Consider the following 14534-nt stretch of genomic DNA (forward strand, 5'->3'; position numbering starts at 1 on the left):
GCGATGAGTTGACTCCATGACGGCACACGACAACAACAGTATCTTTGTTAATACAGGATCAATCTGTTCCCTATCACCATGCTAATTAGACGATGCTTTAGAGGTAGTTCCATTCTACCTCAATGCTAATGTCCAAAAATGCTAGGCTACATTTATTAATAAATAATTATTAATAACAATTGCTAAGGTAACTAATCAAAAAATATCACAATAGATGCACTAAATTATACCACTGCAAAATTTGTTTAGAAAGTACGTAGTTAGTGTTGAAGGAAAAAAACAACTGAGAAAACTGAGAAAGAGCAAAAGAAGGCCAGGTGCTTTGCAGCTGCAATGGTCCCAGGTATACCAATTGGGTAACTTTCAGAACCAGGCACTCAGCACTTTTTTGGCAATAACTCAGAAAGCAAGGTTTTTCCACATTAGGAAATTATGACTTCAACAGAAGATTATTATAATATGTTTGGGCAGTGATTTCTACATATGATAAATTAAGGCCAGCTTCTTCTGAGCAATAAAAATAAATTATCAAAAATAAGTATGTAGCAGTTAGATAGGACTATGAATCACTGACTACATTATGATAAATCCTTTTTCATCTCGATTTACCTAGTATTTGGACATAATTATTTCTTACCTCCTCCAACCTGCTATTGGGTGAGTCAGCTTTTCAGGACAGCATGCTGTTGAAATTGCAGCAAATGGCCATGCCAGGAGTAAAATTAATGCAACCAATAAGGCACGGATTGGAAGCAGGATAATTCCAAGAAGAAAAATCTGAAAGCCAAAGTTTACAAAAACAGTGAATGGATAATATTTTAATGCTGTAGCTGTAGCACAGAAACACGTGAGAGGGAAGTTTTAGGCTACTCATGCATAAAACATGGATGAATTGAGCACTATTCTGTGCCAGGCAAGAACCTAAGCACTGAAGATAAAAAGGATAATAGGACATTGTATTTGACCCCACAGAGTCTACTCTATGGCAAAAGAAACAGTGAAGAAAACCAACTACTATAAGATAACTTGATTTATATTTGATAGAAGCGAACAGAGCAGGCTGGGGAAACAAAGAAAAGGAATGTCTGACTTAGCCGTCAGGGAAATCTTCCTGGAGGAGTTGAAACGTGAACAGTCTTGAAAGACAAACAGCTAGCAAGATAGAAGAGGGAAACTACTGTTTGAAAGCCATGGGTAGAAGGAAGAGTGTTAATAAAAGCATTAGTGTGTAAAGAAGGAATTGGATTATTTTACATATTTGACAGTCCTTTATAACAAAAATAAGGAGATGTAGGAAGAGGAAATAATAATAATAATAATAAAATTAAGAATAAGAATGAAAACTAAGTAAACAAGAATGTCATTGTTGTTAGTTGCCACCAAGTCGATTCTGACTCATGCTGACTCCATGTGTGCAGAGTAGTGTTTTCAATGGCTGTGACCTTTCTTGATGAGCAGGAACTTATTTAATTCTACAAAATTAAATTGTTTCACATTACAAGAAAGGAGTGTCACAGAGGAAGTTAAACTGCATAAAATCACACAGTGAGTGAGTGGTAGAACCAGGACTTGAACCCAGTTTGCTTACAAAGCCCTTGCTCTTAATCCCTTTTTATAATGCCTTTTAAGTGAAATAAGCTATCCTTACGCATAGCAAGTTGACTTTTTTTCCTATAAGTCAATTATACTACTCAACAATGACATCCTTTTTGTCTCTACTGGCCCTTAATATCAACCTTAGCATCACTGTCATTCACAAGAAATGACAAAAAAAATTCTAGTTATTTGATTGCATGCATCTGAGCTAAAAATTACATACGAGAAAATGTTCAGATCTTAAGCGTATATACAGTATACAGTTCAATGAAATTTGATAAATGCATACTTGTGTAATTACTATCCCAATCAAGATACAGAACATATCCACCACCCCCAGTGAGTCCCCTTGTACCCCTTCCAGTCAATCCCTACCCCCTTAGGCATTTCTCTTAAGTCAATACCTAGGAGTGGAATTTCTGGGTCATAGATATAGTTTAAATTTATAAGAAACTACCACACAGTTTTCTATAGTGGTTTTTATCATTTTAAATTTCCACCGGCAATGTATGAGAATTTCAGTCACCCTACATCCTTTCCAACATTTGGTGTTGGCAGTCTTTTTAAAAAATCAATTTTATTAAAGTATAATTTACATAAAATAAAATACAACCATTTTAATTGTACAGATTATGAGTTTTGCAAATACATATCTACCACAATCAAGATTTTCATCACCACATAAGGTTCCTTTGTGCCCCTTTGCAGTCAATACTCCCTCTTGGGCCCTAGGTAGCCACTGATAGGCATTCTTTCACACTGTTCTAAATTTTCATATAAATGAAATCATATAGCATGTCTCTTTTATGTCTGGCTTCTTTTAGTTCATATTTTTGAGATTCAACCATGTTGTCATATATATCAGTAGTTTATTCTTTTTAATTACACAATTGCTATTGCATGTATGAATATATTGCAATCATTTATCTGTGCAATTATCCATGGATATTTGGCCTATTATCAGGTTTTAGCTACTGTGGACATTAATGTTCAAGTCTTTGTGTGGATATATGTTTTCATTTCACTGGGAGTGAAATTGTTGGGTTACAGGGTAGCAGCATGCTTGACTTTGTAAGAAATTGCCAAACTGTTTTCCAAAGTGATTGCATCATTTTACATTCCCCCAACAATGTATGAGAGTTCCTGTTCCTCCACATCCTTACCAACATTTGATGTTGTCAGTCTTTTTAATTTTAGCCACTCAAGTGGATGTAAAATGATATCTCATTGTGGCTTTAATTCACATTTCCCTAATGAACAATAATGTTGAATATATTTGCTTACTGATCATTCCTTTACTTATGTGCACTGCCTGTTCAAGGCCCACTTTTACTGGGTTGTCATTTTCTTTTAGATTTATAGGAATTCTTCACATATTCAGTATGTAAGTCCTTTGTCCGTACATGTATTGAAAATATTTTCTCCTATTCTGTGGTTTGCCTGTTCTTTTTCTTAATGGCATCTTTTGATGAGAAGAATTCTAATTCTGATAAAGTCTAACTTCTCAATTTTTACTTTATGTTTGGTTATTTTCTGTATAGCCTTCCTAACAAATCTTTACGTACCCCAAGGTTGAAAAGATATTCTATATTTTCTTTCAGAAGCTGTATGGTTTTAGCTTTCATCTTTCAGCCTATGATCCATCTTAAATAATTTTCTACATATAGTGTGCAATAGGGATAAAAGCTCATTTTTTTCCACCCATTCATCCAATTGTCCCAGTACCATTTGTTGAAATACTTGATATTCTCCCAATGAATTGTCTTGGCAACTTTCTCAAAATCAATTGAACAAACAAGTTGTTCTGTAGATATATGCTTTCAATTCTCTTGAAATTTCAAGGAGTAGAATTGCTAGGACATAGGGTAAGTCTATGCTTTTTGGTTTTTTTTAAATTGTGGTAAATATATAGGTAACAAAACATTTGCCATTTCTACAATCTTCATATGTACAGTTCAAGGATATTAATTATTTTGATCATGTTGTTGAATCATCACCATTTTTCCATTACCTTTAACATAAGGCTCAATGTCCCCTAAGCATTATGAGTGTGAAGTAGTATCTCATTGTGATTTTGATTTGCATTTCCCTTTTGGTTAGTGACGTTGAGCATCTATTCATGTGCTTATTGGCCATTTTCTAAATCTGCTTTGGAGAAATGTTTATTCATTTCCTTTGCCCTTTTTTTTTAACTGGGTTGTCTTTGTATTGATAAGGTCTTTATATTATCTGATACCAAATCCATGTCAGTTTTATGACTTAAAAATATTTTCTCTCATTCTGTACGTTAACTATTCACTTTTTTGTAGTGTGCTTTGAAGCACAAAAGTTTTTACTATTGATGTACTTCAATTTATCTGTTCTTCCTTTGAGTGCTTGTGGTTTTTGTGGCTATCTAAGAAACAATTGCCTAACCCAAACTCACAAAGTTTTACATCTATGTTCTTTTCTAAGAGTTATATAGTTTTAATTCTTAGGTTTAGGTCTTTGGTACATTTTGAATTAATTTTTTTATATGATCTGAGTAAGGATCCAACTTCATTCTTTTGTAAGTGCCTATCCAGTTGTTCCAGTACCATTTGTTGAAAAGACTATTCTTCACCCCATTGTTTTGGCATCCTTGTCAAAAATCAGTTGGTCATGATGTTGTTCTTGTTATTGTTGTTCTTGTTAGATGCTGTCGAGTCAGTACGATTCATAGCGGCCCTATGTACAACAGGATGAAACACTGCTCGGTCCTGCACCATTTCCCAATCTTTGTTACGCTTGAGCTCATTGTTGCAGCCACTGTGCCAATCCATCTTGTTGGGGGTCTTCCTCTTTTTTGCAGGCCCTAAAAAAAAAAAAATACTTTACCAAGCATGATGTCCTCCTCCAGGGATCCCTCCTGATAACATGTCCAAAGTATGTGAGACACGGTCTCACCATCCTTGTTTCTCAGGAGCATTCTGGTTGTACTTCCAAGACAGAATTGCTTGTTCTTTTGGCAGTCCACGGTATATTCAGTATTTTTTGCCAACACCATAATTTAAAGGCATCAATTCTTCTTTGGTCTTCCTTATTAATTGCCCATCTTTTGCAAGCATATGAGGTGACTGAAAATACCACGGCTTGCGTCAAGTGAAACTTAGTGACATCTTTGCTTTTCAACACTTTAAGGAGGCATTTTGCAGGAGATCTGCCCAGTGCAACACATGGTTTGATTTCTTAACTGCTGCTTCCATAGGTGTTGATTGTGGATCCAAGTAAAATGAAATCCTTGACAACTTCGATCTTTTCTCCATTTATCATGATGTTGCTTACTGGTCCAGTTGTGAGGATTTTGGTTTTCTTTATGTTGAGGAGTAATCCATACTGAAGCCTGTGGTCTTTGATCTTCATCACTAAGTGCTTGAAGTCCTCTTCACTTTCAGCAAGCAAGTTTGTGTCATTTGCAGAACGCAGGTTGTTAATGAATCTTCCTCCAATCCTGATGGAAAATTTCAAGGGGCGGCTCCAGAATACAATATATTATAATGACATGTGCAAAGACCTGGAGGTAGAAAACCAACCCAAAGGGAAGTACACACTTGGCATTTCTCAAGCTGAAAGAACTGAAGAAAAAATTTAAGCCTTCTAGAGTTCCAGGAATAAGTCAAAGCTTTTCAAAATCCTTTGTGGACATCTCATTTCCAAGCTTTTCCTCTGAAGCTTTTTGGTTACCCTACTATTGGCTCCAACTGTCTTCATTACTTCGGTAAGCTGCGATGTTAAGCTATTCTAATTGTTTTCGACAGAGAAAAGGCTGTTTGCATATGGTAAACTCCAAGGCAGGTCAAATAAAGATATCCTTGCACGTGGGGTCCTCCAGGAAGCTACCAGATAGATCAAATAAGGAAAATTCTCTGGAAATGGGTTTTGAAGGATTCCAAATCTGCTCTGCCCCGTCTAGTAGCTGGGTTTCACTGTGATTGCGGACTGTTGGTTTTCAAAGCTATTGGAGAGCTGGGAATTGGGAAAATGAGAATAGGACATATTAAAATGCCACAAAGCTTGCTGTATTTACCAAGATTCAGCACTTTTTCTTGAATAAATGCTCCCTGAATTGCTGCTAGTTTTTGGTTAATTTTCAGAGTTCTGACAAAGTTGATTCCTATAATTTTTTACCAGTGTTCTCACAATTTTTATGGAGCAGATTATTTTCAGAGACCTTTACTCTGCCCTTTTTGCTGATGTCCCATCTCAATTTCATCCTGTTTATTTGGTTGTATAATTTCTGATCATCTATCCTTAGGTTCACTGATCCTTTCTTTTGCCATCTCCAATGTACTACTAATCCCATCCAGTGACTTACTCATTTCATATGTAATAATTTTCAGTTTTAGAATTTCCATTTGGTTCTTCTTTACAGTTTCTATTTCTCTACTAAAATTACCTGAACTTTTCACTCATTTTGACACTCTTTTCCTTTAAGTCCTTCAACGTATTTATACAGGTGCTTTAAAGTCCTTCTCTACAAATTCCAACATGTGAGTCTTTTCAGGATCTGTTCTTACTGACTTTTTTCTCTTGACCATTGGCACATTTTCCTATTTCTTTGCATGTCTATTAATTTTTATAATGCATTGGCCACTTTCAATGATAAGTGCAAATATTCTGGACTCTGTTATCTTCCTCTGAAGAGTGTTGATTTTTGTCCTTTGTTGTTTGTCATTGAGTCAGTTCTGTGTCATGGTGACTGTTATGGATGGAATTGTGTCCCTCAAAAACGTGTGTAAACTTGGCTAGGCCATGATACCCAGTACTGTGTGGCTGTCCTCCATTTTATGATCTGACATAATTACTTATGTGTTATAAATCCTAACCTCTATGTCAATGAGGCAGAATTAAAAGCAGTTATGTTAATGAAGCAGGACACAATCTACAGGATTAGGTTGCATCCTGAGTCAATCTCTTTTGAGATATAAAAGGGACATGTGAATAGAGAGGAGAGGGACCTCCTACCACCAAGAAAGAAGAGTCGGGGGCAGAGCATGTCCTCTGGACCCAGGGTCCCTGTGCTGAGAAGCTCCTAGACCAGGGGAAGATCAATGACAAGGATCTTCCCCCAGAGCTAACAGAGAGAGAAAGCTTTCCCCTGGAGCTGCCACCCTGAATTTGGACTTCTAGCCTCCTAAACTGTGAGAGAATAAATTTATTTTTTAAAGCCATCTACTTGTGGTATTTCTGCTATAGCAGCACTAGATAACTAAGACAACAATCTTATACAGCTAGGTAAAATACTGGCTGATTATCTTCAACTTATGGAGGCTTGGTTTTACACTTTCTTAGGGAAAGTCTGTTTCCTTAGTCTTATGCTGAAACTTTAGTTGTAGGACACAACTTTTTCTCCTAAGATATTACTTTTCTGAGGTTTTAATAGAAAGCCTGGGGCGTCTACCAAGGCCCTCTAACTTTCTGGGATTCTAACTGTCTCTGGTGTAGTGGACAGCAGTTGAACTGCTTTAGATGAGCAGGGCTCTTTTTTCTCTTGTTCATTGTTACATCCCCAGAAATTAACACAGTGCCTCACACATAGTAGGTATTCAACAAATATTTCTGGCATGAATGAATGACTCACATTTACAACCACTCATTTCAGTTCCACAGTCTATTGAGAAAATGAAGCTAGGCTACTTTTGTCATGCTACTAAGTAGAAGACTTTTAACTGCCAAAAAAGAAAGAGGAATGGGGAGGACAGAACTAAGCCCTATAATGACGTACAAAAGTGACAACAATCCTGAATCAAGACCTTGATCATCATTCAAGATTAAATTTAGTCTGGATTAATCATATCACTTATACTTCAAATGAAAGTATGTTCATCGTTCAAACTAGATAATACTGACAACTTTGCTTTTCAACCACGCCTGTTCAAATCTTCCCTTTACCTAGATCATTCAAGCCACTGAAACATCTTTGGTATCTTTGGTCTATACAGACTTTTTTATTTTTTATTACTCAGGCCCTGTTCAATTTCATTCAAACCAAACAGTAAATTTTAAGTACTGCATATAATTTCTAAACAACAAATAGCACAAAATAACTATTAAGATCAGTAAACAACAGCAGACACTTTCATACAGTATCTTGCTTAATTTTAACCCTCCTTTGAGGTATTATTATTCCAATTTAATAGATGAGGAAAGTGAAGCTCAGAGAAGTTAACTGACTTGGCCAAAGCTGCAAAACTAGTAAATGGTAGGGCCTGACTAGCTCTTTTGACTAAGGCCAGTGATCCTTCCATCATGTTACAGCTGTTGGAAGTGCTCTCTAAACAATAACAGGCAGTGCTAGAAAAAACTTAATTAGTGGTTAAGTGCTATGGCTGCTAACCAAAAAGTCAGCAGTTCGAATCTGCCAGGCGCTCCTTGGAAACCCTGTGGGGCAGCTCTACTCTGTCCTGTAGGGTTGCTATGAGTCAGAATTGACTCGATGGCAATGGGTTTGGTTTTTTTGGTTTATGTCTAGTTATAAACATGCTATTTTGATCTTCCCTCCATAAAATGAAGCCAAGTGGATGGGCGTATTTTCATTTAAGTATGACTGATTTGGCTAAATCAGATTAAATTTAATCTAGAATGATGGTCAATATATTTAGGAGAGTTTCCAAAGTTTTAAGATACAAGGGAACATCTGTCCATTTAAAGACATGAAGATCAAAATTTTAAACTTTTAGCTTTTTAAAAGAGATATGACCACATTGTCTTCCTCTTCCTCTCTCACACCCTTCTTCATTTAGCCACTCACCTACCATTACTTTAACCACCTCCTCCCTGTGGCGTACATGACAGCTATTTCGCCCAAGCACTCAACCTGCCCCCACTGTAGGGAACAATGGTCTCAGTGAATTCAAGCAGGCTGTGCAAAATTTACACTACTTTAAATCCAAGTAAAGAAATGTGTGAGATGAACAAGAAAACATCAAAACCATTTTTTCATGCAGAAACCACAGGATGAATGTAGCTTGCAGAGTCTATCTTGTTCTCTAATCACTAATTTCACCAAAGAGGAAGTCCAAAGTGTGACAGTAACTGCTAATGGTAAAAGCAACCCTTTGCAAGGAAAAAGCCATTTTTGACAGTGGAAGAAAGTCTGGGCTACCTCTCATCCTTGGATCTAGGACAAGTGTTTGGGTGAGGACTGATATAAGACCAACAACTCTTTATTTTTTTTCTGATTTTTATTGTGCTTTAGGTGAAAGTTTACAAATCAAGGCAGAGTCTCATACAAAAAGTTATAAACACCTTACTATATACTCCTAATTGCTGTCCCCCTAATGAGACAGCACACTCCTTCCCTCCTCTATTTCTTTTCGTATCCATTCGGCCAGCTTCTGACCCTCTCTACCCTCTCATCTCCCCTTCAGCCAGGAGATGCCAACATAGTCTCATGTGTCTACTTGATCCGAGAAGTTCATTCTTCACCAGTATCATTGTATATCCCATGGTCTAGTCCAATCCCTGTCTGAACAGAGTTAGTTAGCTTTTGCAATGGTTCCTGTGGGGAGCTAACAGAAGGTCTGGGGACCATAACCTGTGGGGTCATTCTAGTCTCAGTCAGACCATAAAGTCTGGTCCTTTTATGAGAATTTGGGGTCTGCATCCCACTGCTCTCCTGCTCCCTCATGGGTTCTCTGTTGTGTTCCTGTCAGAGCAGTCATCGGTTGTAGTCGAGCACCATCTAGTTCTTCTGGTCTCAAGCTAATGTAGTCTCTGGTTTATGTGGTCCTTTCTGTCTCTTGGGCTCATAATTACCCTGTGTCTTTGGTATTCTTCATTCTTATTTGCTCCAGGTAGGTTGAGACCAATTGATGCATCTTAGATGGCCACTTGCTAGCATTTAAGACCCCAGACGCCACTCTCCAAAGTGGGATGCAGAATGGGACCAACAACTCTTGTACACCTTAAGCTGACTCACAGTTATCCCTTTTCAATTCTGATTTCCTACCCTCCATGCCCCTGCTCAGAAACCCTGGTAGCATAGTGGTTAAGTGTTACAGCCGCTAACCAAGAAGTCGGCAGTTCGAATCCACCAGGTGCTCCCTGGGAACTCTATCGAGCAGTTCTACACTGTCCTATAGGGTCGTTACAAGTCGGAATGGACTCAACAGCAGTGGGTTTGGGTTTTGGTTTATGCCCCTGCTCAGCTAGATAGTCCCAGCCTTACCTGTTGTGCTAAATCCAGCCCTATTCTCTTCCCCTGTCTCTGTTTTCACATGGAGACTGACTCCTTTCCTTCCCTAAGGCAAAGAAACACTTTCCCAAACCTGCTTTCTTGTGGTTAAGTTTGCCTCCCACTACATGCCAACAAACTCAAGTTCAAGTTCCTCTCATAGATTCATTCCACTTTCTCAGGCATGAGTCTCTTTGCTCATACCCCCTCCAACACCCATATTCCGCATCTTCTCTTCTCACACTTCCCCTCAGACCATGTCCCAAACCAAAATCAAAACCAAAACCAAACCCAGTGCCGTCGACTCGATTCCGACTCATAGTGACCCTATGGGACAGAGTTGAACTGCGCCCCCCCCCACCCCGCCCCAGAGCTTCCAAGGAGCGCCTGGTGGATTTGAACTGCCATCCCTTTGGTTAGCAGCCGTAGCACTTAACCACTATGCCACCAGAGTTTCCAGACCATGCCTCAAGCGTCCTCAATTCTCAGCTCCATATCTCTGCCCCTTTCAAACTCACAGCCCCCACAAAAGCCCTCCTCTGCCAGACCTACATCCTCCTCTTCCAGAGACGCCTTTGCTTCCCAGACTCACGAGCCCTCACACACCCTCACGGGTCAGACCCACGCTCCCCTCAGACCACCTCCCCTCTCAGACCCACGCCCCCCTCAGACCACCTCCCCTGTCAGACCCACGCCCCCCTCAGACCGCCTCCCCTCTCAGACCCCCACCCCCCCTCAGACCACCTCCCCTCTCAGACCCCCACCCCCCTCAGACCCCCACCCCCCTCAGACCACCTCCCCTCAGACCCACGCCCCCCTCAGACCACCTCCCCTCTCAGACCCCTACCCCCCTCAGACCGCCTCCCCTCTCAGACCCCTACCCCCTCAGACCGCCTCTCCTCTCAGACCCACCCCCCCTCAGGCCCCCACCCCCCTCAGGCCCCCACCCCCCTCAGACCCCCACCCCCTCAGACCCCCTCCCCCTCAGACCCACGCCCCCCTCAAACAACCTCCCTCTCGGACCCAGGCCCCCTCAGACCACCTCCCTTCTCAGACCCACGCCCCCCTCAGACCGCCTCTCCTCTCAGACGCCCACCCCCCTCAGCCCACCTCCCCTCTCAGACCCCCACCCCCTCAGACCGCGTCTCCTCTCAGACCCACCCCCCCTCAGGCCCCCACCCCCCTCAGGCCCCCACCCCCCTCAGACCCCCACCCCCTCAGACCCCCTCCCCTCTCAGACCCACGCCCCCCTCAGACAACCTCCCTCTCGGACCCAGGCCCCCTCAGACCACCTCCCCTCTCAGACCCACGCCCCCCTCAGACCGCCTCTCCTCTCAGACGCCCACCCCCCTCAGCCCACCTCCCCTCTCAGACCCCCACCCCCCTCAGACCGCCTCTCCTCTCAGACCCCCACCCCCCTCAGACCGCCTCTCCTCTCAGACCCCCACCCCCTCAGACCGCCTCCCCTCTCAGACCCACGCCCCCCTCAGACCGCCTCTCCTCTCAGACCCACGCCCCCCTCAGACCCCCACCCCCCTCAGACCCCCACCCCCCTCAGACCCCCACCCCCCTCAGACCCCCTCCCCTCTCAGACCCACGCCCCCTTCAGACAACCTCCCTCTCGGACCCAGGCCCCCTCAGACCGCCTCCCTTCTCAGCCGCACGCCTCTTCGGCCACCCTCCCTCTCAGCCTCACCCCCCTCACCTGGAGCCGGGTCGCCGCGCTCATCTGCGTCTGCTGCACGAAGGGGTTGGGCACTGGCGGCGGGAAGAAGGACGCCTGACGGGGCACCATGGTCGGTCGCAGCCCCGCATCTCCGACGCCCGAGTCCGGCACTGTGGCCGCCACCGCTGCCGCCTCGGTGCACCGGTTCATGGCTGAGCCCGGCGGCGGACCCGACCAAACGACCGGCGCGGAGCGCGGGAGCGAGCGCTGCAGCCGAAGTGGATGGAGCTGGAACCAAGAAGTCGTCGGAGTCCGGGGGAGTCCCAGCGTGAGGCGCCGGTCCCGGGCCCATGCGCAGGCGCCAGGGTTACCTAGACGCCGGGCTGGCCTGGCCCCGCCCCCTGGACGCTGACTCCTCCCCAGGCTCCGGCCTCCCCCTCTGTACTCCAGCCCCAACCTTTTAGGTATCTGGGTCCTCCTCCTTGCCAGTATAGCTCGGGTCCCTTGAGAACAATGACCTTAAAGACACCCCGCTAGTCCCATTACCCCAGTGTGAGTTTAGGTAGAGTTCTCTGCTTTATAGATTTCCAGTATATTTTACTGGCTCTGCGGCCTTGGCCAAACCACCATCTCCATGAGCCTTAGTTGCCTCCTTCTGTAAAAACAGGATGAACGTAGTTAGAGGGTCGTGAGGCATAAATTATAGAATGTTTACACTGGGCAAGCCATGAGGAAGACACTCAACAAATGGTAGTTGCCACCCATTTCCCCAATATCGTTGACGCCCCAGTTCACAGAAACTACCATCCTTGTATCCCTTGTCACAATGAATTGCCTAGAGCTTCTTGTTGAAGTCTCCCTGTCTCTTCTCTTCCCATGTTCTCCCTCCTCCTACATTTAGACAGGCTTTGAGGGTGGGAAAAGTCTCAGAGAAGCAGAGAGACTGGACCAATTGAGTTTTTGTCAGTTACAGATAGAAGTCTTGACTAACATAGAAATTGGAACCAGGAGTGGAATCTCTCACACTCAAAACACATGGACTGACAGCCGGAGATGGTTCTCCAAAGGAATATTGAGCTATTACCAAAAAAAGGCAAAAATGACAAATGCCTTCTACCAGATGAGGAACCTGGCCCAGAAAAGGGAAATGACTTGGGTGGTGGCTTCATTTCACCCTGGGGAAGTTCAAGCACCTGTCTGGTCATGAATGGGGGAAGGGAAACAGGTGTTGTCCCTGGACCTGAGACCAGTTGGTCAAGCCTTGCATGTGGCTGAGTGTCAGAGGATGAAGATAGCAAATGACCCATCCTTACTGATCAAGTCTATTTACAGGGCAGGAGAATCTAACTCTGGGTCTCTGGGGCAGCTGCTCCCCTAAACTTGCCCACTGTAGAATCTCGGAATCTTCTAACCCTACCAGATCTTGGTGTGACCTTCAGCTAGTCACTTGACCTTTCTGCACTTGCTTCTTCATGTAGGAACTGGGAGAAGAGTAAGTCCTACCCTACAAGGCTGTAGTGAGGATTAAAGAAAACACATGTGTAGTGTTCATAGAAAGCTCATGAAAAATAGCACCTTTCAGTTATACTATGTTAGGCAACAGCTGGATTTCCTCTCAGTATAACAGATAACCTCATTGGGTGCCGATGAGTCAATTCCAACTCACAGTGGCCCCATGTGACAGAGTAGAACTGGGGTTTTCCTGGTTATAATCTTCACAGAAGCAGAGTGGCTGTGTGGGTTCCAACCACCAACCTTTCGATTAGCAGCCAAGCACTTAAACATTGCTTCTTACCAAAAAAACCAAAAACCAAACCCAGTGCCATCAAGTCAATTCCGACTCATAGTGACCCTATGGGACAGAGTAGAACTATCCCGTAGAGTTTCCAAGGAGCGCCTGGCAGATTTGAACTGCCGACCCTTTGGTTGGCAGTTGTAGCACTTAACCACAGAGAACCTTAATAATAGTGTATTAAAGCTGTGACACAAGCTTCCTCATGGCAACAAAGAGCTCCCCGACCTGGGAGTCTTCAAGTAGGGGCTAGCAGACCTTTGTAACTTTTCAGCCTAATACCTTCACAGAAGGCTGTCTCTCCAGGCTCCTTAAGGACACGGGAGATGAGTTCAGACCCACTGATGTCATCTTCAGAGTCCTGTCCACTCCCTATCCCCTCTACACCAGCCCCATCATGAGAGGCTTGCTTCAAGACTATCAGAGCTGGAAGGGGCCTTTGAAAAATCCCCAAGCTTTAAATCTCTGTTCAGTAGTAGTAGGTCCAGAATTTCTATATAGCAAGGGGTTAGGGATGGGCGGAAATCCTGGTTGCATAGTGGTTAAGTACTATGGCTGATAACCAAGAGGTCGGCAGTTCAAATCTGCCAGGCGCTCCTTGGAAACTCTGTGGGGCAGTTCTACTCTGTCCTATAGGGTCGCTGTGAGTCGGAATCGACTGAACAGCAATGGGTTTGGTTTTGGTTTGGTAGGGATGGGCAGTCTGGTTGGAAGGAGTTACAGAGCTTATTCTTCAATAGAAGATGGGTTTGAAAAGCAAGCACACGTTTCTTCCCTAGGTGTGTTTACTTGGGATGTCTTTGGCAATGGTGACAGGTAATGCTGCTAATGGAGATGATGGGCTGAAACCTAAAGCTCCTCCTCTAGGTCACCCTTTGGCTGTGACTCAGTTTCTTCATTTATAAAATTCAATTAATAATAGTATCTCCCCTTTAGGCTAAATTAAGTGATACCAGTAAAGTGCCAACAATGGGCTCAAGCATAACAATTGTGAGGATGGTGCAGGACTAGGCAATGTTTCGTCCTATTGTACATAGGGTCGCTATGAGCTGGAAAGACTCGATAGCACCTAACAACAACAAAGTAGAGTGCCTGGCACATGGTAAAGACTCAGCCGATGGAGGTGGTGGAGGTGGGGACAGCTGCCACTGAGTTGGAGTTGACTCAGTGGTGACCCCATGTGTGCCAGAGTAGAACTGTGCTCCATAAAGTTTGCAATGGCTGATTTTTTAGAGGTAGATCACCAGGCCTTCCCTCCCAGGTATCTTTGGGTGGACTCCAACACC

The 14534-nt window shown here is 43.3% G+C and overlaps 1 protein-coding gene across 3 annotated transcripts in view; it reads right to left on the bottom strand.

The window, feature by feature from the left end:
* The window catches only part of LPCAT2 (lysophosphatidylcholine acyltransferase 2), an 82763-nt gene extending 71006 nt beyond the window's left edge, over positions 1 to 11757 (bottom strand). The window contains exons 1-3 of one of the 3 annotated variants that reach the window (XM_064274023.1): positions 11496 to 11610; positions 3608 to 5580; positions 638 to 777 (exon numbers count right to left, since the gene is read on the bottom strand). In XM_064274023.1, coding sequence (XP_064130093.1) covers positions 638 to 777; positions 3608 to 3616 — 149 coding nt within the window. In that variant the 5' untranslated portion in view covers positions 3617 to 5580; positions 11496 to 11610. Of the gene's footprint in view, positions 1 to 637; positions 778 to 3607; positions 5581 to 11495 lie in introns of all 3 variants that reach the window. The other 2 variants (XR_010318895.1, XM_064274022.1) reach the window with 2 other exon arrangements.
* Positions 11758 to 14534: the final 2777 nt, after the last annotated feature.

Source organism: Loxodonta africana, chromosome 21 (assembly GCF_030014295.1).
Source record: "Loxodonta africana isolate mLoxAfr1 chromosome 21, mLoxAfr1.hap2, whole genome shotgun sequence".
In the NCBI taxonomy this organism is placed as follows: domain Eukaryota; kingdom Metazoa; phylum Chordata; class Mammalia; order Proboscidea; family Elephantidae; genus Loxodonta; species Loxodonta africana.